This window comes from Rhinopithecus roxellana, chromosome 14 (assembly GCF_007565055.1).
Source record: "Rhinopithecus roxellana isolate Shanxi Qingling chromosome 14, ASM756505v1, whole genome shotgun sequence".
NCBI classification, from domain to species: Eukaryota; Metazoa; Chordata; class Mammalia; order Primates; family Cercopithecidae; genus Rhinopithecus; species Rhinopithecus roxellana.
Window position 1 is genome coordinate 90,066,546 of NC_044562.1, and position 23,733 is coordinate 90,090,278.

General features: G+C 39.5%; 2 protein-coding genes across 6 annotated transcripts in view; one reads left to right on the top strand and one right to left on the bottom strand.

Annotated features, from left to right (window-relative positions):
• WDR12 (WD repeat domain 12) overlaps positions 1-22,868 on the bottom strand; it is a 33,040-nt gene extending 10,172 nt beyond the window's left edge. Inside the window, exons 1-8 of the mRNA XM_010386890.2 lie at positions 21,943-22,868; positions 18,177-18,271; positions 10,882-10,976; positions 9,398-9,504; positions 6,261-6,373; positions 5,070-5,224; positions 3,585-3,630; positions 1,639-1,724 (exon numbers count right to left, since the gene is read on the bottom strand). Of these exons, the coding sequence (XP_010385192.1) occupies positions 1,639-1,724; positions 3,585-3,630; positions 5,070-5,224; positions 6,261-6,373; positions 9,398-9,504; positions 10,882-10,976; positions 18,177-18,271; positions 21,943-21,983 (738 nt within the window). The 5' untranslated portion in view covers positions 21,984-22,868. The remainder of the gene's footprint in view (positions 1-1,638; positions 1,725-3,584; positions 3,631-5,069; positions 5,225-6,260; positions 6,374-9,397; positions 9,505-10,881; positions 10,977-18,176; positions 18,272-21,942) is intronic.
• CARF (calcium responsive transcription factor) overlaps positions 22,780-23,733 on the top strand; it is a 96,715-nt gene continuing 95,761 nt past the window's right edge. For 2 of the 5 annotated variants that reach the window (XM_030916692.1, XM_030916688.1), the window contains exon 1: positions 22,780-22,833. The gene's annotated coding sequence lies outside the window, so the exon portion shown is untranslated. Of the gene's footprint in view, positions 22,834-22,901; positions 23,622-23,733 lie in introns of those variants that run through there. The other 3 variants (XM_030916690.1, XM_030916689.1, XM_030916691.1) reach the window with 3 other exon arrangements.

The window sequence follows — 23,733 nt, forward strand, 5'->3', positions numbered from 1 at the left end:
ACCACATCCAGCTAACTTTAAAAAAATTTTTTTGTAGATACAGGGTATCACCATGTTGCCCAGGCTGGTCTTAAAACTCCTGAGCTCAAGCAATCTGCCCACCATGACCTCCCAAAGTGCTGGGATTATAGGCGTGAGCTACCATACTCGGCCTCCATTTCTAGCTTTAATTTAGCCTATCAGAGTAAAGAAGCTGAGTAAGTGCCAGATCTTTCCTCTTGCAATTCATCAGTCTGTGTTTAAATGTATTAAGAAATTATAAATCATTACTTTCAGCTGGAACCAGTAAGCGCTACTTTTTTCTTTCTTTTTTTTTTTTTTTTGAGACACAGTCTCGCTCTGTCGCCCAGGCTGGAGTGCAGTGGCACGATCTTGGCTCACTGCAACCTCTGCCTCCCTGGTTCAGGCAATTCTCCTGCCTCAGCCTCCTAAGTAGCTGGGACTACAGGCACCCGCCACCACGCCCGGCTAATTTTTGTATTTGTAGTAGAGACGGGGGTTTCACCATATTGGCCAGGCTGGTCTCAAACTCCTGACCTTGTGATCCGCCTGCCTCGGCCTCCCAAAGTGCTGGGATTACAGGGGTGAGCCACCACGCCCGGCCAAGCGCTACTATTACATTCTATTTGATGAATAATTTATGATGCCACTTTATCCTTCATTTTCAACAATTTTTACAAGGTATTTTATTGGTGACTATAAGAATTAATGTGCAAATGTGTGCTTTATTTACTGCACATTCATTATAGCTATTAGAAAATGAATTAAAAATGTTTTTCTAAACCTGACTCAGTATCACCCTTCACAAAAAGTATATAAATACAGTCAGGTCATATTATAACAAATATCTTCGTAACAGGATAAATAGTAAACTGCATGAAAAGCCAAACACATGGAAGCACAGAGTAGAACAGTGGTTGCCAAGAGCTGGAGTATGAGGAATGGGGAAATGTTGGTCCAAGAGCACAAATTTTTGGTTATAAGATGAACAAGCTCTCAGGATCCAATGTACAGCATGGATGGTGATGGATGTGTCAATTAATTTGATTGTGGTAATCATCACACAATGTTTATGTATATCTAATCATGTAGTACACCTTGAATATATTCAATCTTTATCAATTAAGTATTTTTAAAAGTAAGAAAAAATCTGGAAAAACTTTCCGAGTTTGACTTAATGGAATCTAACAGCTAAATGACAGAAGCAAATCCCAAATTAAACCCTTGGTTTCTAGTGATTTAGAAGATATAACTAGGATCACTTATAAAAACTACTTACTCAGTGCATGAAACAGATAATATTATCCAACAGTCAGGTAATTAGATGCTTCACTTTAGTGTAAGCTTTAATAATTAAAAGGTTCAGAATGCGGCATGAGATCAAACATAATAACTAACTCATCAACCTAGCAACCATAAGCCTGGCTCAATGCCACTACATTCAAAGATACAAATAAATGTAGCAACAATACTTTGCTTATAATAAAAATTTACAAGTCTACTGAAAAAAAGGATAATCATGGTTAAAGAAGCAAGGTAAGACAGAAGGAAACATAAACATGAAAGATCATCCTAAATTACCATATATTTGTCAACACAGGCCAAAGGCAAGTACAGTCAGTTCTCACAAATACTGACCCTTGTTAGTCCCAACTGTTCTGTTTTCTGTTTCTTTCTTGGTCGATTTTTGGACTCCTCCATTTCATCTTCTTCATCTGTAGGGACTGTGTGACAGAGAATCAGATTTGACATTTTAAAAACAGTATTAATCGTGAACTATCTGAAAGAATTCTTTACATTTCCAAATACAGTTTTTCCATGTTATCACAACTAGTTAAGGAATGATTATTCCTCATCATTTTGGTTAATAGAAAGTTATATATAAAATACTACCTAGATTAACAATCTTTAAAAATAAAAAAATAAAAAATAAACTACATTAGAAAACTAAAATCTAAGTAGTTTAAAATCTTGCTATCTTTAAGGTCATCATTACAAATATTTATCATTTTATCATAGCTATGAAAAATTGCTGTTAGTCGTAGGAGAGTTATGAACACATTACATTTACATTACGAAGGAGGGAAGGAAAAATACATGAAAAATGCACATACATTTCAGCCATGTTTATTCTCTTAATTTCATTTTTCTACCAAAAGTGTTTGTTTTTTTTGAGTTTTTAAAATCTTTGCTATACATCACATGGTTAGGCAGCAAACCCAGATTGAAAACTACATAAAATATGCAACATTAAATATGTAATGTATGTTACATTACGTTACAGTAACATACATATTGTTACATTAAATATGTAACATAAAATATGTAAAACATTAAAATGTTTTGTGGCTTTTAGGAATATTAATATTTCTCTAAATAGATTATAAACCCCTTAAAGTTAATAGCTACTCATATACAATCTCATTTACTCAGCCCTATCAAAAAATAAAAAAATTCTACTAAAGAATTTTCTAAATTAAACCACTTTTTGCCACCAAATTATTTGCTTTCACCATTTTTGTAAAATCTACTAAAATGGATTATATATTTCCCACCATCTTACACATAATTATTCAAAACTGGGTAAGCGTTTCTTGATCCTTCCCAAGTCTTTGTGAAATGCATTTGGGGTATTATACTGTGTAACAAAGCAATTACCTAAAAAGTAACAGAGGTATTCTGATCTGTTTACCCATGCAATAAATAGTTCTAGCTACTAGGTCTTAAAATGTAAGTATCTATGGGTGTGTGTTTTTTCTTCTTTTCTTCTCATCAGTGTCCTCTTACTACTATGAAAGCATCTTCCTCTAAGAGTCCTTCCTCCTCCTCCCTCAATTTGTTCCTTTTAATCTATGTTTTTAGAGTAAAAATAGTAATATTGGAAAAACTGCATTTAAAAATTTTTTAAAGTAAACCAGCTTACCTAAGAAATTAACAGTAAAATGTCTCAAAAGTCATTCTTAAATGACTTAAGTCAAAATGACTCAGAAAGTATTTTTATTCACTTCCAAGTTTCCCGAATAAGAGAACTTTGAGAATCAAGGTATTTATGTCCTATTGCACCAAACATGTTTTTGATACTTGCAATTCAGTGACACTATCCAGTAAGTAAGGGGGTGGTAGAGTAGGAAAAAAAATCTTGAAATGCAAATATAGAACTTGTTGACATACTGGTCTATTTTTATGGCAAAATATGGGTTAAAAAGTCCCCTTTCGCTAAACTGATTTTTTTTTTTGAGACAGGTTCTCACTCCATCACACTGGCTGAAGTGCAGTGTCATGATATCATAGCTCACTGAAACCTTAAACTCCTAGGCTCAAACAATCCCCTTACCTCAGCCTCCCAAGGAGCTAGGACTACAGGTGCATACCACCACACATGGCTACTTTTAATTTTCTACTTTTAGTAGAGACAGGGTCTCACTACGCGGCCTAGGCTGCTCTTGAACTTGTGGCCTCAGGTGATCCTTCTACCCTGGCTTCCCAAAGTGCTGAGATTACAGGCGTGAGCCACCACATGGCCTCTGAACTTAAATTTTTGAAACAACATTAATAAGTCAAGGTAAAATAAATATTTAATTTACCTGTAGACCAGATCTTTAGCATTTTATCCCAGGAGCCACTGCAAAACTAAACAGATGTATATGAAGGGAAAAGACATATGTAATATGATTCATATTATTTGCCTATACCAGTAGGTCTCTTCCTCATTCAGGACCTTTTCAAAGAACTTATGTTCCAGAGTTGAAATTAGTCTTTTCCAAGGGCAGATAGGACAGGACATAAAATCTGGGAAATCTTGAAGGTCAGGCTTATTGCCATGTCTTTTGAAGAAAGCCAATCTGAAGTGAGAGAGAATAAAGTCAACTTGAGGGACAAGAGAGCGAGAGGGTGTGCGGACCACATTCAAGCCTCTATTCCACTGGTTCCTGAGGCCCAAATGCACCATTACCCTTCTTGTGATGTGGTTGTTCAATCTTTCCTGGGATCTCACAGTCCATTTACTTTTAAGGTTAAATAAGTTCAAGCTGAGTTTCTATCTCTCCTTAACCAAAAAGAAGGGGTACAGTTAATTCACTAAAGTTTGGACTCAACAACATATAAACCTTTTTGGCTCAATATGAAAAATAAAAAATCTTCACCTTTGAATACAAGCATCCTGTTATCCTAACTGTCAAAGAAACACTCTTAAGTCCAGAAAACTTCAATGTGGCTTAGGAAACTTTCAAATTGTAAGTGGATTTATAACCCTTCATATTAATAAATCAAGATGGTATTGCCCTCAGTTTTGTTACCTTTTAACTAACTTTTATTTTATCATGATAAAGAGTAGATTGGTACTATAGTAAAACTCTATTAGCACTAACTTTAGTGTATGCTAACGCTCAGATGATCAACGAGGCATTTTCAGTTGATGACAGCACTTAAGAATAGCTGATATAGACGGAAATATATCAATTACTATGAGGTAAGAAAGTTATATAAATGAATGGCTTGTTTACTTCATTTCTTTTCTTTTCTTTTTTTTTTTTTGAGACTGAGTTTCACTCTTGTTGCCCAGGATGGAGTGCAATGGCGCAATCTCGGCTCACTGCAACCTGGCCTCCCAGGTTCAAGTGATTTTCCTACCTCAGCCTCCCGAGTAGCTGGGATTACACGCATGTGCCACTATGCCTGGCTTATTTTTTATTTTTTTTTTTAGTAGAGACAGGGTTTCTCCATGTGGGTCAGGCTGGTCTGGAACCATCCTGACCTCAGGTGACATCAGGTGATCTGTCCGCCTCAGCCTCCCAAAGTGCTGGGATGACAGGCATGAGCCACCATGCCCGGCCCATACCTCATTTCCTAAAATTTCTGAAGTTTATATAAGGTTCTAAACTAGGGATATTCAAACTGAACAAGTGATTATCTCCTATTGTATAAGTATTTACTCTTGCTTTGAAATCCTATCTTTTGTCACCGATTGTTAGGAAACTAGGCCAACACAATGAATATATGTAGAAAAAAATATTTAGGAACAAGCTCCAATACTAATTTAACACAGTACTAATTACATTCCAGCTACTTACTTTAGTTCCTGAGCCATCAACAGCTATAGAATCTACACTTCCAGCATGACCTCTACAGCAGTGTAGGGCTTTCACTTTGTTTCTCTCTACATTCCACTCCCATAAGAGAATAGTCTGATCCATAGAGGCACTCAATAATAAGCAGGACAAACTATCTGAAGAAAGGAGAACACAAGAATAAGAAACAAATCAGTACACCATTTAGAATACATCATGTTCTGAAACCGAAGAAGTAAATTTTTTTGTTGTTGAAAAAGATGTTAACAAGATAACTCATGTGGCCAGGTTTTAAAAGGCTGATGTGGTATAAAGAAAAGATTCTTTAAAAATAGAAGATGATGGCTGGGTGCGGTGGCTCACGCCTCTAATACTGGCACTTTGGGAGGCCAAGACAGGCGGATCACTTGAGGTCAGGGGTTTGAGATCAGCCTGGCCAACATGGCAAAACCCTGTCTCTAGTAAAAATACAAAAATTAGGTGGGTGTGGGGGCAGGCGCCTGTAATCCCAGCCACTCAGGAGGCTGAGGCAGGAGAACTGCTTGAACCTGGGAGGTGGAAGTTGCAGTGAGTTGAGATTGAGCCACTGCACTCTAGTCTGGGCGACAGAGACTCTGCCTCAAAAAACAAACAGGCCAGGAGCGGTGGCTCAAGCCTGTAATCCCAGCACTTTGGGAAGCCGAGGCGGGTGGATCACGAGGTCAGGAGTTTGAGACCAGCCTGGCCAACATGGTGAAACCCCATCTGTATTAAAAATACAAAAATTAGCCGGGCGTGGTGGTAGGCGCCTGTAGTCCCAGCTACTTGGGAGGTTGAGGCAGGAGAATCACTTGAACCTGGGAGGCGGAGGTTGCAGTGAGCCGAGATCATGCCACTGCACGCTAGCCTGAGTGACAGAGCAAGACTCCATCTCAAAACAAACAAACAAGAAGAAAATAGATGAATGTAATACACTCAATATTAACTTGAAAATGTATATTATCTGATGCAATTTTAATAAATATTCACTTCTAACAATTTATGAACTTTTTATATAATCTTTTTCTTCTTGAACACTATATTTTTTGAAAGACCTCATAATAACTGAGGTATGAGATGCTTCCTACCCACTCCCCATTCTTCCCCAGCACCAAAAATGGCTTATTTCCAAATCCCTATCTAGGATTCCTCAAAGTGTAAGGAAAATGTCCTAACCTTTTTTCACCCAGGCCACATCTTTTACAACATCTGTATGTCCCACAATTGTCATTATTGACTTTCCTTCCAACCAGATCCGAGAAGTCTTATCATAAGAACCAGTCAAGATCCTATGAAGAGAAAAAATATCTTATGAAACAGAAAAAGCAGATTTTTCAAACCCTGAAAATGAATTTTGTTTCTGTGGCAATGACAAAGTAACTTTGAGGAGTATACTTTTAAACGCTTCTTTGATATGAAGATTGAGATTTCAAAACACACTAGATCAGATCACTTGATGTTTCTCAACCTCCTAAAAATAATACCTGGCATGACCGGGCGCGGTAGCTCACTCCTGTAATCCCAGCACTTTGGGAGGCCGAGGCGGGTGGATCATGAAGTCAGGAGATCGAGACCATCCTGGCTAACACAGTGAAAACCCTGTCTCTACTAAAAATACAAAAATCTAGCCGGGCGAGGTGGCGGGTGCCTGTAATCCCAGCTACTCGGGAGGCTGAGGCAGGAGAATGGCGTGAACCTGGGAGGTGGAGCTTGCAGTGAGCCGAGACTGCACCACTGCACTTCAGCCTGGGCAACAGAGCGAGACTCTGTCCCAAAATAAATAAATAAATAAAAATAATAATAATACTTGGCAAATCCTAGATTTCCTTTTTTTTTTTTTTTTTTTTTTTGAGATGGAATCTAGCTCTGTCACCCAGGCTGGAATGCAGTGGCACAATTTTGGCTCACTGCCACCTCTGCCTCCCAGGTTCAAGAGATTCTACTGCCTCAGCCTCCTGAATAGCTGGGATTACAGGCACCCACCACCAAGCCCAGCTAATTATTTTTGTATTTTTAGTAGAGATGGGGTTTCACTGTGTTGGCCAAGCTGGTCTCAAACTCCTGACTTTGTGATCCACCCGCCTCGGCCTCTGAAAGTGCTAGGATTACAAGCGTGAACCACTGCGCCTGGCTGATTTCATTTTTATATTGTTGTAAACAATACAACTCTCACAAAAGCTACGCAAATTACTTGTTGACTTGATGCTAACACAGGTTGAGCATCCCTAATCTGAAAATAAGTCCAAAATTCTCCAAAATCCAAAACTTTTTGAGCACCAACATGACACCACAAGTAGAAACTTTCACACCTGACTTCATAATGACAGGCTGTAGTCAAAACGCAGTCAAAATTTTGATTCAGGCACAAAATTATTAAAAACATTGTATAAAATTGGCTGGGCGTGATGGCTCACGCCTGTAATCCCAGTACTTTAGGAGGCTGAGGCGGACGATTCACGAGGTCAGGAGATCGAGACCATCCTGGCTAACATGGTGAAACCCTGTCTCTACTAAATATACAAAAACAAAATTAGCCAGGCGTGGTGGCGGGTGCCTAGAGTCCCAGCTACTCGGGAGGCTGAGGCGGGAGAATGGCCTGAACCCGGAAGACAGAGCTTGCAGTGATCTGAGATCGCGCCACTGCACTCCAGCCTGGGCGACAGAGCGAGACTCCGTTTCAAAAAAAAATACACACACATATATATATAATATATATAAAATATGCACATATATTATATATACATAATATAAAATTACTTTCAGGCTAGATGTATAAGCTATATATGAAACATAAATGAATTTCATGTTTAGACTTGGATCACATCCCTAAGATATTTCACTATGTATATGTTAATACTGCAAAACCCACCCCCCCCCAAAAAAAATCCTAAATCCAAAACACTTCTGGTACCAAACATTTCCAGATAAGGAATACCCAACCTGTAGTGCTCTTTTTTTTTTTTTTTTGAGACAGAGTCTTGCTCTGTTACTCAGGCTGCAGGGCAGTGGCGCGATCTCAGCTCACTGCAACCTCTGCCTCCTGGGTTCAAGTGATTCTCCTGCCTCAGCCTCCTGAATAACTGGGACTCCGGGCATGGACCACCATACGCGACTAATTTTTTATATTTTTAGTAGGTTTCAATATGTTGGCCAGGCTGGTCTCAAACTTCCGATCTCAAGTGGTCCACCTGCCTTAGGCTCCCAAAGTGCTGTGATTACAGGCGTGAGCCACGCCCTGGCTGTCAACCTGAAGTACTTTGTACTCAACCAGTGAAAACCATTTAAACTAAAACTAGTAGAAACATAACTTTATGTAATAACTCTAGGGAGATGTTCTTTGAAAGAAGTAAGCTCCTACTACAATCTACTCTTGAGGTGTTTTCCTAAATGCAAGGCCAGTGAGGATTTGCCCTGAGATATCTGTACCTTCTTTCTTGAGTACAGTCTGTTCTTTCTAGCCCTAAAAGAGCATGCCATGCATCTTTATGGTATTAGGCCAGGAGATCTATGGCTGTACAGGTTACTTTTTTCCTCTATGAAACAAACTATATCCTTGGTCTTAAAAGCAACATAATCGAACCAAATAAATTAAATGCTCTAAGATACATGACTTATTCAGAAGACAAACATAGATGGGTGTAGAGAAATCCCATCTATTCAGGAGGCTGAGGCAGTTGGATTGCTTGAGCCCAGGAGTTTGAAACCAGCCTGGGCAACAGAAGGAGACCCTGTTTAAAAAAAAAAAAAAAAAAAAAAGACAACAGTAATTGTTACTATTACATCTTGACCAGAACAGAAGAGTATCCATTAATAAATACCTGTTTCTTCTTTTTCTTTTTTTTTTTTTTTTTGAGACGCAGTCTCGTTCTGTCGCCCAGGCTGGAGTACAGTGGGGCCATCTCGGCTCACTGCAAGCTCCACTCCCCAGGTTCACGCCATTCTCCTGCTTCAGCCTTCCGAGTAGCTGGACTACAGGCACTTGCCACCACGCCCGGCTAATTTTTTGTATTTTTTTTAGTAGAGACAGGGTTTCGCCATGCTAGCCAGGATGGTCTCAATCTCCCGACTTTGTAATCCACCCGCCTCGACCTCCCAAAGTGTTGGGATTACAGGTGTGAGCCACCACACCCGACCACCTGTTTCTTCTTGAAGACACTGAGTGCAAAGATCTTTCTGTTTGGCATGGCCACTGATACAGAGATCACAAAATTAATTTACAAATAACAGTAAATCACAGAAAAATATTTATATATGGATTTAAAAAGACTGAAGGAGGTAAATGAAAAAAGAGAAGAGCATTAATCTGGCAATACCATTCCTCTGCCCCTTTAATTGAACTGATCCAGTCATCATGGAACATGCATTGCTCCGGCTGGGGTGCAGTATACTTCTCCACGTATTCTATTTCCACAACTTCTTCCTAGTCACAAGAGAAACCAGTAACAAGTCAGATGGTACAGTTTGAAAATACTACATTATGAAGATAAAGAACCCCAATTTAATATATCTCCTTCATAGCCTTCATATTAGTCCCCTTCATAAGTCAGCAAATTTGGAGCCATTTAAAAAGTCAAGAACTTTATTTGACCTAACAGTAAGCTAAGAGTGATTATTAGGAATTAATAGCTTGGCATGGTGGCTCACACCTGTAGTCCTACCTATTAACATTAGGAAATCTGGTGCAGGAGGACTGCTTGAGCCTAGGAGTTCAAGTCCAGCCCAGGCAACAAAGCAAGACCTGTCTCCTAATAAAAAATTTAAAAGGAAGAAATATTAATGGCCTTGTGAAACTTATGCTGAAAATAGGGGGGAAAGGAATATAAGAAAGCCTTAGGCCAGGTGCAGTGGCTCACATCCATAATCCCACTACTTTGGGAGGCTGAGGCGGGCGGATCACCTGAAGTCAGGAGTTCAAGACGTGCCTGGCCAACATGGTGAAACACCGTCTCTACTGAAAATACAAAAATTAGCCAGGCGTGGTGGTGGATGCCTGTAATTCCGCTACTTGGGAGGCTGAGGCGCAAGAATCACTTGCACCCAGGAGGCAGAGGTTTTAGTGAGCCAAGACTGTGCCACTGCACTCTAGCCTGGGCAACAGATGGAGACTCTGTCTCAGAAAAAAAAAAAAAAAAAGAAGATATAAGAAAACATTAAAATTAAGAATAAAAGCATATTGTTTAATGGGTACAGGTCTTCTGTTCAGGATAAGGAAATAATTCTGGAAAATGGTGATGGTTGCACAATATTGTAAATGTACTTAATGCCACTGAATTGTATACTTGAGAATGGTTAAAACTCTAAATTTTATGTTATGTATATTTTACCACAATTTTTAAAAATCACAAAACAAACAACAACTATAAGTTATATTTTTAATCATAAAAGCAATATAAGGAAACTCTGAAAATAAGAGGAAGGGAAAAATAATAACTTAATCCACAGTTTTTATATGTGCCCAGTTATTCTGTGCACCAGTATTTGTATACACATATTTGCTATTCCCTTTCTTGCCAGTTCTTCCACATATATGAAGAATGTGTTCATTTATTTCTTGAATAAAACACTCTCACAAAAAAAGAGGGCTTCAAAACAGAACATACAGGAATATACATATATATACACATACGATATATATTCAGTATATACACAGAATATACACACAATATATAACACACTATATATATTCAATATATTAAAAAGAATCGTTGCTACTAAAGATAGATTCAGTGTGATTTTAAAAGGAGTTTAAGCCAATAATGCCTTAAGTGAAATACAGAAGGCAAGTATTTGAACTTACTGATGAGATGTTCTCCAGTTCCATGTGTTTGATCAAGGGCATTCGCAGAAATTGGCCCTTAATAAGGAAATCAAACTCCACATGTCTGTGGAACTCTGAGGAAAATATATAACAAAATTATTGTTCTTAATATCTGAAGTAATACTGGCAGAGGTATATGAGAACTCCCAAAACAAACAGGTACCGATTATCCCAGTGTGGCCTCTGAGTTTCTCTGTAATTTTTAAGATCAGAAATACTTTGTTCTGTTAGTATAATGTCTTTTTATTGTTGTTGGTGTATTTTGGTTTAAAAAACTTTTATTATTTCAAACATATCCAAAAGGAGAAATAACAATGAATCCCATCACTATTGCCCATTTTGACATCTACCAACTAATGGAACATCATCTATATTCCTCCCTCCATTCCCCGGCTGGTTTATTTTGAAGCAAATCTCAGAAATTACATCATTTCATCTGTAAATACTTTAGTATGTATCTCTAAAATATAAGGACTTAAAAATTAGTCACAATATTTTAAAATTTAACAATCATTCCTTCTAATATCAAATAGTCAAAGTTCTTTTACAGTGAGCTTTCAAAAATCAGCATCCATAATCTATACATTATATTTGATTAATGTTTCTTTTAATCTTTAACAGTTTCTCCTTCTTTTTCTCCTTGCCATGTATTTGTTGATGAAAGTGGGTCATCTGTTTTGTTACATTTCATACATTCTAGGTTTTGTTGACTCCATCTCCAAGGTGTCCTTTAACATGTTTCTTTATCACACAAATATCCTATAAACTAGTCAGAGGTAAATGGTAAATGCCTGGCTAGATTTCAGGGTTTTTTTTTTGCAAGAATATTCATAGGCAGTATTGTCTATTTTCTATTACATCCCATCAGGATGCAAATAGGATCTGGTTGTGTCTCTCTCTTTTTTTTTTTTTTTGACATGGAGTTTCACTCTTGTTGCTCAGGATGGAGTGCAATGGTGCGATCTCGGCTCACAGCAACCTCCACTTGCTGGGTTCAAGCCATTCTCCTGCCTCAGCCTCCGATTACAGGCATGCGCCACCACGCCCAGCTGATTTTGTGTTTTTAATAGAGACAGGATTTCTCCATGTTGGTCAGTCTGGTCTCAAACTCCGGACCTCAGGTGATCCACCCACCTCAGCCTCCCAATGATTGTGTCTCTTTTTAAGATATTAAGACCCATCTTAGGGCTCAGATTATATCAGTCTGATTCCATCCACCATAATGCTCCTTGTCTGTCTTTTATCTAATTATCGGGATTAACAGCTACTGAGAATCACTACTGTACTTATATTCATTATTTCTTTCAGAGTTGCAATATGGTAACAGTCTATACAAAAGGAATAATGTTCAGCCTATATGTTTAGAAAAATAAGCAACTATTTGGGTAACATACTGGAATTGCAAAGCTTCTCTTACAGGAATAATTCTTTCCTCAACAAAATACTTGCAAACCAAATTCAACAACACATTAAAAAGATCATCATGATCAAGTAAGATTTATCCCAGGGATGCAAGAATAGTTCAACATACACAAATCAATGTAATACACTGTGATGGTTATCACTGAGTGTCAACTTCATTGGATTGAAGGATGCAAGTATTGTTCCTGCATGTGTCTGTGAGGGTGATGCCAAAGGAGATGAACATTTGAGTCAGTGGAATGGGAGAGGCAGACCTACCCTCAATCTGGGTAGGTAGCATCTAATCAGCTGCCGGCATGGCTAGGATAAAAGGAGGCAGAGGAATGTGGAAGGACTAGACTGGATGAGTCTTCAGGCCTTTATCTTACTCCTGTGCTAGATGCTTCCTGCCCTCAAACATTGGACTCCAAGTTCTTCAGCTTTTGGATTCTTGGACCAGTGGTTTGCCAGGGACTCTTGGGTCTTCAGCCACAGACTGAAGGCTGTACTGCCGGCTTCCCTACTTTTGAGGTTTTGGGACTGGGACTGGCTTCCTTGCTCCTCAGCTTGCAGACAGCCTATTGTGGGACTTCACCTTGTGATTGTGTGAGTCAATACTCCTTGATAAACTCCCTTTCAGCTGGGCGCAGTGTTTCACGCCTATAATCCCAGTATTTTGGGAGGCCAAGGTGGGCAGCCTCATGAGGTCAGGAGTTCAAGACCAGCCTGGCCAGCATGGTGAAACCCAGTCTCTACTAAAAATACAAAAATTAGCCAGCCGGGTTTGGTGGCACGCACCTGTACTCCCAGCTACTCGGGAGGCTGAAGCAGGAGAATTGCTTGAACCTGGGAGGCAGAGGTTGCAGTGAGCCGAGATCGTGTCATTGCACCCTAGCCTGGTGACAGAGCGAGACTGTCTCAAAACAAAGAAACAAACAAACAAACAAACAAAAAAGCAAACCCTTTCATATATACATCTATTCTATTAGTCCTGTCCCTCTAAAGAACCCTAATATATACATCATATCAACAGAATGAAGGACAAAAAGCATATAATCATTTCAACTGATGCTGAAAAAGCATTTGATAAAATCCAACATCCTTTCATGATAAAAGCCCTCAAAAAACTGGGTATAGAAAACATACTTCAACATAATAAAAGTCAAATATAATAGACTCCCATACTAAATGGGGAAAAAAACTGAAAGCCTTTCCTCTAACATCTGGAACATGATAAGGATGCCCACTTTCACCACTGTTATTCAACACAGCAATGGAAGTCCTAGCTAGAGCAATCAGACAGGAAGGAGGGGAGGGGAGGGGAGGGGAGGCAAAGGAAGGAAAGAAGAGAGGAAGGGAGGAAGGGAGGAAGGAAGGAAGGAAAGAAGGAAGGAAGGAAGGGCATCCAAATTGGAGAAGAAGAAGTCACATTATCCTTGTTTGCAGATGATTTGGTCTTATATTTGGGAAAATCAATGATATAATCTTATATTTGGTGTAATCTTTATTTTACCAAAAACTAATTAGGACTGATAAATTCAGTAAAGTTGCATGATACAAAAATCAGTAGCGTTTCTATATGCTAACAGCGAACAATCAGAAAAAGAAATCAAGAAAGTATTTCTACTTACAGTAGCCACAAATAAAATACCTAGGAATTAACCAAAGAAGTGAAAGATCTCTACAACAAAAACTACAAAACATTGATGAAAGACATCGAAGAGGGCTGCGTGCAGTGGCTCATGCCTGTAATCCCAGAACTTTGGGAGGCTCAGGTGGGTGGATCACCTGAGGTCAGGAGTTTGCAACCAGCCTGGCCAACATGGGGAAACCAAGTCTCTACTAAAAATACAAAAATTAGCTGGGCGTGGTGGCAGGCACCTGTAATCCCAGCTACTCAGGAGGCTGAGGCAGGAGAATCGCTTGAACCCGGGAGGTGGAGGTTGCAGTGAGCTGAGATTATGTGATTACACTCCAACCTGGGCAACAAGTGTGAAACTCCGTCTCAAAAAAAAAAAGAAAAGAAAAGAAAAGAAAAAGAAAAAAAGAAATTGAAGAGGACACAAAAAAATGGAAAGATATTCCAGGATCGTGGATTGGAAGAATTAACATTGTTAAGATGTCCATAGTACCCAAAGCAACCTACAGATTCCATGCAATCCTTATCAAAATACCAATGACATACTTCACAAAAAAAAAAAAAAAAAAAATCCTAAAATTTACATGGAACCACAAAAGACCCAGAATAGCCAAAGCTATCTTAAGCAAAAAGAACACACCTGGAGGAATCACATTACCTGACTTCAAATTATACTACAGACCTATAGTAACCAAAACAGCATGGTACTGGCATAAAAACAGACACATACACCAATGGAACAGAATAGAGAAGCCAAAACAAATCCACACATCCACAGTGAATTCAAACCTACACTGGGGAACAGTCTCTTCAATAATGGTGCTGGGAAAACTAGGTATCCATATGCAAAAAAAAATGAAACTAGACCCCTATATCTCGCCATATACAAAAATCAGAACAAAAGGTATTAAAGACTTAAATATTTCTAAGACCTCAAACTATGAAACTAATACAATAAAACATTAGGGAAACTCCCCAGGACAGTGGTGTGGGCAAAAATTTCTTGAGTAATACCACACAAGCACAGGCAATCAAAGCAGAAAAGGACAAATGGGATCCCCTCAGGTTAAAAAGCACAGCAAAGGAAACAATTAACAAAGTGAAGAGACAACCCACAGAATGGGAGTAATTATTTGCCAAATACCCATCTGACAAGGAATTAATAACCAGAATACATAAGGAGCTCAAAAAACTCTGTAGGAAAAACTGTAATAATCTGATTAAAAGTTGGGCAAAAGGTTTGAACATACATTTCTCAAAAGAAAACATTCAAATGGCAAACAGGCATATGAAAAGGTGCTCACTATCATTGATCATCAGTGAAATATAAATCAAAACTACAATGAGATATCATTTCACCCCAGTTAAAATGGCTTCCCCCCTCTCCCCACAAGACAGAGTCCTGCTCTGTCACCCAGGCTGGAGTGCAGTGGCATGAGCTCAGTTCACTGCACCTCCGCCTCCCGGGTTCAAGCAATTCTCCTGCCTCAGCCTCCCGAGTAGCTGGGATTACAGGCACCCGCCACCACACCCAGCTAATTTTTGAATTTTTAGTAGAGATGGGGTTTCACCATGTTGGCCAGGCTAGTCTTGAATTCATGACTTTGTGATCCACTCACCTCAGCCTCCTAAAGTGCTGGGATTACAGGTGTGAGCCACCGCGCCCGGCCAAAATGGCTTTTATCTAAAAGTCAGGCAATAACAAATGCTGGTGAGGATATGGAGAAAAGGGACCCCTCATAAACCTTCGTGGGGATGTAAATTAGTACAACCACTATGGAGAACAGTTTGGAGATTCTTGAAAAAACTAAAAATAGAGCTACCATATGATCCAGCAATAGGACTGCTAGGTATATACTCAAAGGTAAAGAAATCAGGATATTAGTACTTCTACATAATGGAGTACTATTCAGCCATAAAAAAGAATGAAATCCTGTCATTTGCAGCAACATGGGTAGAACTGGAGGTCATTATGTTCAGTGATATAGGCCAGGCACAGAAAACAAACTTTGCATATTCTCACTTATTTGTGGGAGCAAAAAATTAAAACAATTGAACTCATGGAGATACAGAGTAGAAGGATAGTTACCAGACGCTGAGAACGGTAGTGGGGGAAATGAGAGGCAAGTGGGAATGGATGGTTAATGGGTACAAAAAATTGAAAGAATAAATAAGATCTAGTATTTGACAGCACAACTGGGTGACCATAGTCAATAATTTAATTATACATTTAAAAATAACAAAGAGTATAACTGGATTGTTTGTAACACAAAGGATAAATGCTTGAGGTAATGGATACCTCATTTACCCTGACGTGATTATTACACCTTATATGCCTGTATCAAAATATGTAATGTACCCCATAAATAGATACACCTACCATGTACCTACAAAAATTAAAAAGAGTATTTCTTATTTTAGTTCAAAGACTTTTTCAACAAATAGACTACATAACAGTTTTGAAATTTATAAAGGTAACTATGCATCGGAATCTCTATATATCCATGATGAAAACAAAGACAAGAATCAACAGGAAATGCTATGTAAATATACTTGAATATTGAATACTGAACGGTAACTTGCTAGCAATAAAAATATTGCAGACCCTGTCCCCTCCTCCCCCACCCCAAGCCCATAAGGTTGCTTGAAAACATCATCTCAAATTTCACAAAAAACTTATGTGATTATTTGAAGACGAAGATGAGGAAAATATTACACATTAGCGTATAACTCTTACCTCCCCATTCCTCCAACTAGGGTAGAGTCAGAAGAGCTCTACAGCATTGGAAACGTCTGCATAAAAATACACTTGCCTCTGGCTAGCATGGTGGCTCACACATGTAATCCCAGCACTTTGGGAGGCCCAGGAGGGTGGATCACCTGAGGTCAGGAGTTCAAGACCAGCCTCGCCAACATGGTAAAACCCCATTTCTACTAAAAATACAAAAAATTAGCCAGGTGTGGTAGCGGGCACCTGTAACTTCAGCTACTCTGGAGGCTGAGGCAGGAGAATTGCTTAATGTTTCATGTTTAAATTTTCTCTATTTTACGCAATGTTTCTTTACTTTTTAAAAAATATTTTATTATAGGCTGGGCGTGGTGGCTCAAGCCTGTAATCCCAGTACTTTGGGAGGCCAAGACGGGCGGATCATGAGGTCACGAGATCAAGACCATCCTGGCTAACACGGTGAAACCCCGTCTCTACTAAAAAATACAAAATATATATATATATATATTATTATAGAAAGTTTAATACATATGGAAAAATTCAGAAATATCAATCAAAACGACAATGAGATACAGAAAATAATACAAACTTTAACAATTTTTTCTTTTTTTTTTGAGATTCCCTCTGTCACCCAGGCTGGAGTGCAATGGCACGATCTTGGCTCACCGCAACCTCCGCCTCCCGGGTTCAAGCAATTCTCCTGCCTCAGCCTCTCGAGTAGCTGGGATTACAGGCATGTGCCACCACACCCAGCTGATTTTTGTATTTTTAGGTTGAGACGGGGTTTCACCATGTTGGTCAGGCTGATCTCAAACTCCTGATCCCATGATCTACCCGCCTCAGCCTCCCAAAGTGCTGGGATTACAAACTTCAACAATTATTAACTCATAGCCAATCTGATTTCATTTATATTTTTACATACATTGTTCATATTAATTTAATGGGCAAATATATTAGTACCACAGTATATATTTAATATTTGTATCTTTTAAACGTTTTATATTCTTGCGTGTTTTGCTATACTCTTTTTTTAAATGAATTCTGGACACAAAAAATAAAATACTGGTATTCATACTGGCATTTTGATATTACACTAAACACTCAAATACTGATATTGTCATTTTGCTTTGTGCTTCACTAGCAGGTGGGGCCTAAGCACTAAAACGCTTGCTTCACGCCTACATAACTCAGTCCTCTGTAGAACAATCAATGTCTTGATTACCTCTATATTACAACTTTATACCAAAATCTTTATTCCTTAACTACAACCACCATATATCCACACTGCCTCAAAAACAGGTTAAACAGAAACATTTTTTTCTGAAAACTTTTCTTTCAAAGCAGTATTTACAGTATTATCCAGCAGAAGAACCTGTACTTTATAACTTACAAATTTTACCATTACAAAATTCATACAGTATCATAAGGCCAAAAAAGGAACTAAAAACATAATGCATTTTAGAGTAATCAGTGGCATTGCGTCCTCTCCTAAGCATGTATACCCACCATTTCTGTCCTTTAGTAGTTTATTGATGATGTTACTAAGGTCAGCAATTTCAGAGGCGGCAGGGATTGAGAAGGGAACATCATCTACAGCATATCTATAAAAAGGAAATGATATGTCAAGATCAAGTCTACAGATATTTGAACAAATATGCTTTTACGAATTCAACATACATTTATTGGGTAAATAAATTCCAGACATTTTGCTACATGTTGTAAACAAAAATGAATTAAAACATGATCTCTGTTCTAAGAAGAGGTTGAAGTCTGGTAATCAAATAGAATGAAGTCATACAAGAACAATGTCATTAGGTGACATGTATAAACAGAACAAAGACATCACAGGTCATTTTAACCAGAGAAAAGGAGGGCAGGGGAGCAGGCCCTGAAAGGATGCACAAAAAAGATAAATGTTCAGCTACATTCAGAAAAGTGATTAGCCAGGCGTGGTATCATGTGCCTGTAGTCCCAGCTACTTGGGAGGCTGAGGTGGGAGGACTGCCTGAGCCCAGGAGGTGGAGGTTGTGGTGAGCTGAGATCACACCACTGCACTGCACTCCAGCCTGGGTGACACAGAAAGACCCTGTCTCAAAAGAGAAGTGAGTTTTTGCCAGGTGAGGGAAGGGCAGGCTGGAAGAAGCAGTGTGCAGGAAAGCAGGGAGAACATCAAAAAAATAGCTAGGAGTTGTTAAACTGCCCAACCAGCCATTTCCAGAAAGTCTGATTTTGCTCTAAAGTGACCAAAGGCTAAAGAGATACACATGGAGTGCTTCAAATATTATGTGAAATCATTTTCACTTCTTTTTTGCGGGCAATGAAGAACTATCATAGCAGTGCAAATTAGAAATATCATCAGATTTTATTTAGTTAGATCTTTCTGGCTGCACAGTGGATGCTGAAATAGAGGAACACATGACAGGAGGCAGATTAGGAGACTCTTATAAGAGAGACTGTGAGAAAATATTAGCAAATCATGTGTCTGATAAGGAACTTGTATCTAAACTATATTAAGCACACTTACAACTCAATAATAAAAAGACAACACAATTTTTTAAATGGCCAAATAGGGACATGAAAACGCTCATCACTAGTCATCTGGGAAATGCCAATCAAACACAAGGAAATATAATTTCACATCCACTCGGGTGCTATAATTAAAAAGACAGCTAATAACAAGTGTCAGTGAAAATAGGGAGCAACTGGAACCCTGGTTATTGCTTGCAGTAATGTAAAATGGTGCAGTTGGTTTGAAAACCAGTCTGGCAGTTCCTCAAAAAGTCAAACATGGAATTACATCTGACCCAAAAACTCCACTTCTAAGTATATATGCAAGAGAAATGAAAACATACATCCACAAGAAAACTTGTACATGAGTGTTCACATAACAACTATTCATAATAGATAAAAGGTATAAACAACCTAAATGCCCACCAGCTGATGAATGGAAAAACATGGTACATCCATTTAATGGCCTATTATTTGGCCATAGAAAGGAATGAAGTGCTAACATATACTATGACATAGTTAAACCATTTTTTAAAAATCATAGTAAGTGAAAGAAGCCAGTCACAAAAGATCACATTATATAATTCCATTTATACAAAATGTCCAGAAGAGATAAAGTTACAGAGCTAGAAAGCAGATCAGTGGTTGCCTAGAGTTGGGGGTATTATTTAATAAACAGCTCAAGGATGATGAAAAATATTCTAAAATTGACTGTGGCGATGGTTGCACAACTCTGCAAATATGGTGCTGATGATCCTCAAACAACACTTTAAGCAATAAGGCTATAGCTATACATTTATGTATATAATTCACATATATGTATATTCTTGTGTGTGTGACAGTTAGCCCCCCCACCACACCATTTTACTGACCAAAATGTTAAGCAAAAAGAAAAAGCAAGAATTTTATTTATTTATTTATTTTTTTGAGACAGAGTCTCACTATGTTCGCCAGGCTGGAGTACAGTTGAACTGATCCTGGCTCACTGCAACCTCTGCCTCTTAGGCTCAAGCAATCCTCCCACCTCAGCCTCTTAAGTAGCTGGGACCACAGGTGGGCACCACCATGCCTGGCTAAGTTTTTGTAATTTTGGTAGAGACGGGGTTTCACCATGTTGCTCAGGCTGGTCTCAAACTCCTGATTCACCATGTTGCTCAGGCTAGTCTCAAACTTCTGAGATAGCAATTTGCCTTCCTCCGCCTCCCAAACTGCTGGGATTACAGACATGAGCCACAGCGCCCTGCAGAGAATTTTAATTTCTACTTTTTTTAACCTTTTGGAGGGCCTAAATTCAAACACACATATGACATGTATCCATTCATTTCAGGGGTTAAAGCACTGTGTCCTATTATCTCTTACAACTTCATGTCAATCAACAATTATCTCAAGGCTGGACGCAGTGGGTCATGCCTGTAACTCCAGGAGTTTGGGAGACCAAGGTGGGCGGATTGCTTGAGGCCAGGAGTTCGAGACCAGCATGGCCACCAATGCAAATTCCTGACTCTACTAAAAATACTAAAATTAGCCAGGCTTGGTGGTACATGCCTGTAATTCCAGCTACTCGGGAGGCTGAGGTGGGAAGACTGTTTGAGCCCGGGAGACGGAGGTTGCAGTGAGCCAAGATCCCTCCACTGCAGTCCAGCCTGGGCAACAGAGTGAGACTCTGTCTCCAAAAAAACCAAAACAAACAAACAAAAGCCCCAAATATTTCAAAAAATGTTATTTTAAGAAAAACAAAAAAACCTACTTTCAATTAAAATACACAGTGGTTATGTTAATGCATCGCTATATTCCTAGAGAAGCATTAAGGCTCTGTATATAAGTACATCTATTCAGGTGCATTGATGATACGATTTACGTATACTTTCAGCAACAATACAAGAGGAGAGAAGATTATTTACTAGCTCCCCTCATAAAGCTACAAACAAAACCACAGGTATAACTCAGGTGGGAGTCTCCTAGTTTATGGCTAACTTTAGCTTATTAACACAACAAATATGTATTACCATTTTCACTGAAAAATGTGACATTTTTTGTTGACTCAGCCAATCCAAGAAGCTTAATATATAGTCCCTGCCCTCAAGAGACCTCCAATATAGTTGGAAGAGACCAGGCAAACACAAAGAAAACTAACAATGCAATATATACCACAAGGCAGCATATAATTAGTTTTCGAATGAGTGCTAACAGACCTTGAGACCACTGGTTAAAATGTTTATATATCTATATAGATATATAAAAATGGTAAATATGTTTACGTTTATATATTAATGCGACTTATACATAAATACATGATAAAGTATATATTTATAGTATATACATGTATATATAAAAATAAATCAGTAACTAAATCGACTTCATACTTATCAAAAACCAACTCTACCATAACCCCATGGTCAGAGCTCCACTTTCTAACCTGGTTTAGAAAAGCATCTTCTATCACCTACTTAAAAAAAAAAAAAAAGACGTGTTTTCAAAAACTGTGAACTACCACTAGCAGACACCCTATAACGACAAGGCCCACTGTTCATTTTAAATTACACATATAAAATGTTTCATTGAGAAAGCAAACCTGAAGCCCTTCAGTCTCCTCCACAGTCACAATTCAAATTATATAGAATCTGCGAAGCCGGTTAGAAAGGAGGTAATCTCAGAAAAAAGGGTGGGGATGACAGCAGAAACAACCAGGGATCCGCAAGGTCATACCAAAGGGGTGGTCGGAAAGGAACTGGGGAAGGGAGCGAAGGGTGGAACGCTTACTTACTTCTTGTTATCAGTGTAGAAGCGTGTTTGGAGCTGAGCCATGGCGAGTACACACACGACTTGTCCACGGAAACGTCGGTTAGCAGATCCACAACAGGGAGCTCCTGTCTTGTAGGACTACAAAGAGGCAGCTCAAAATTAGACTGCACAGGTAAGCGAGGAGCTGCAGTCTAAGCTTGGACTCTGCTTTCTCTCCTCCGGTCTCCTCCGCAGAAAGCACGAGGCTGCCCTTCTACAGACGGCCAGACCACAAACATCGACTACCTACTCCTAGATTTAGGAGTCATCGATTAGAAAAGCATAGTCTTAAAGGTAGCATGTCCCTTTAATCATTGTTAGAATTCTTCTCATACATGTGGGCCTGTTATCGATTAGGAAAAAGATCTCACTGAAATCCGCTTTATTAATAAAAAATTTTTTTTCAAGAGGCTGTCCTGAGCCTTAGTTCAAACACAGCTCCTAGTTACTACAAGTCTCAGAAAGCATCGCTTCTCAAACGCTGTGACCACTGGGAATTGTAGTCTTTTACTGCCACGCTGCCCTCAGAATATCTTATTTGCATTAAATCCTCCAGATTCCAGCCAGATATCAAATTTCCTCTGTCTTCAGTTTTTCTTGACTAACGCCTTGCCAGTTGTTTTTTTTTTTTCTCTCATACATATTGCCAACCAGAGTCTCACTCGGCAGAGGTTTTTCCTAAGTCTCGCCTCTAACTGCGGGTTTTAGAGAGAGGAAAGAGGCGGAAATACGAAAAAAAGAACCAATGGGAGAGGAAACGGTCGACGGTGGCCGACAGTGGTCTTACTCTCGTGGGACTGCGCTGCGCGTTCCCGGTGGGGTGCGCCTGCGCATTATGCTGGTCTCCATGGCGGGGCCTCGGAGCCAAGACGAGGTTGAGTAGACTCGTTTTGAATTTTCTCCCCTCTGCTCCGGCGGACTTCCCATCTCGCCTTGTGGGGCTATCGGCGGCGGCAGGACTGGAGGAGTCAGAGGTTTGGCAGCGCTGTCTGCGCAGACCTACCAGACGCTACCTCCCAACCCCCCCTTTCTTCCTCCTGCCTCCTCCTCCTCCCGTCACCTCCTGACCCGCTGAAGCTCCGAGCAACTGCCGGCCCCCGCCCCCAGCCGTAGCCAGTCACTGGCGGTGCCCTCCGCGCCACGCCGGGGAGCCTTTTCGGGGTCCTACATGGCAGGGCTTCCGACCCCCGGCCTGGGACGGGGCTCGCAGGCCCCCGAGGGACAGGCTGGAGAAGGAGGAGGTTAGGTGTGTTGAGGAGGGTTGCTGAGCCCAAGGATGCGCCATCGCCGCGGAGAAGGAGCGGGACCCCTTGGGAGCGCCCAGTGTGTGGTCCCTCACGCCTACCCGCACCTTGCTTTTTAGGGTTCTTTTTCTCTTTCTGAGCCCTTTTATACCTTATGTTTAGAAGGGGAAAATCATCCTCCCACACCTTCTCCCTGACTTTTTGCCTTTTTTGTCCTGAAGTTACCCAAAGGCCTATGTCTTGTTCTCAATATTCCCAAGAATTACTGTAATATACTTGTGTTTCTGAGGGAGGATGGATGGAGATAACTATCCTGATCCCAATGTCACTTTTTAAGGCATTCGCTTCAAGAGACAAGCAGTTTAGAATCAGGCAGAACTGGATTGCAAAATTTGTGGGCAGAGCGGTATGTGTGCAGGTGAAGACAACTAAAGCTTTCCTTTTTTACGTTATTTGAAGATGTAGTACTGTAAGGTACACGCCTAATATTTAAATGAACTCCTAATATTTAAATAGAGAATGAGAAGAGA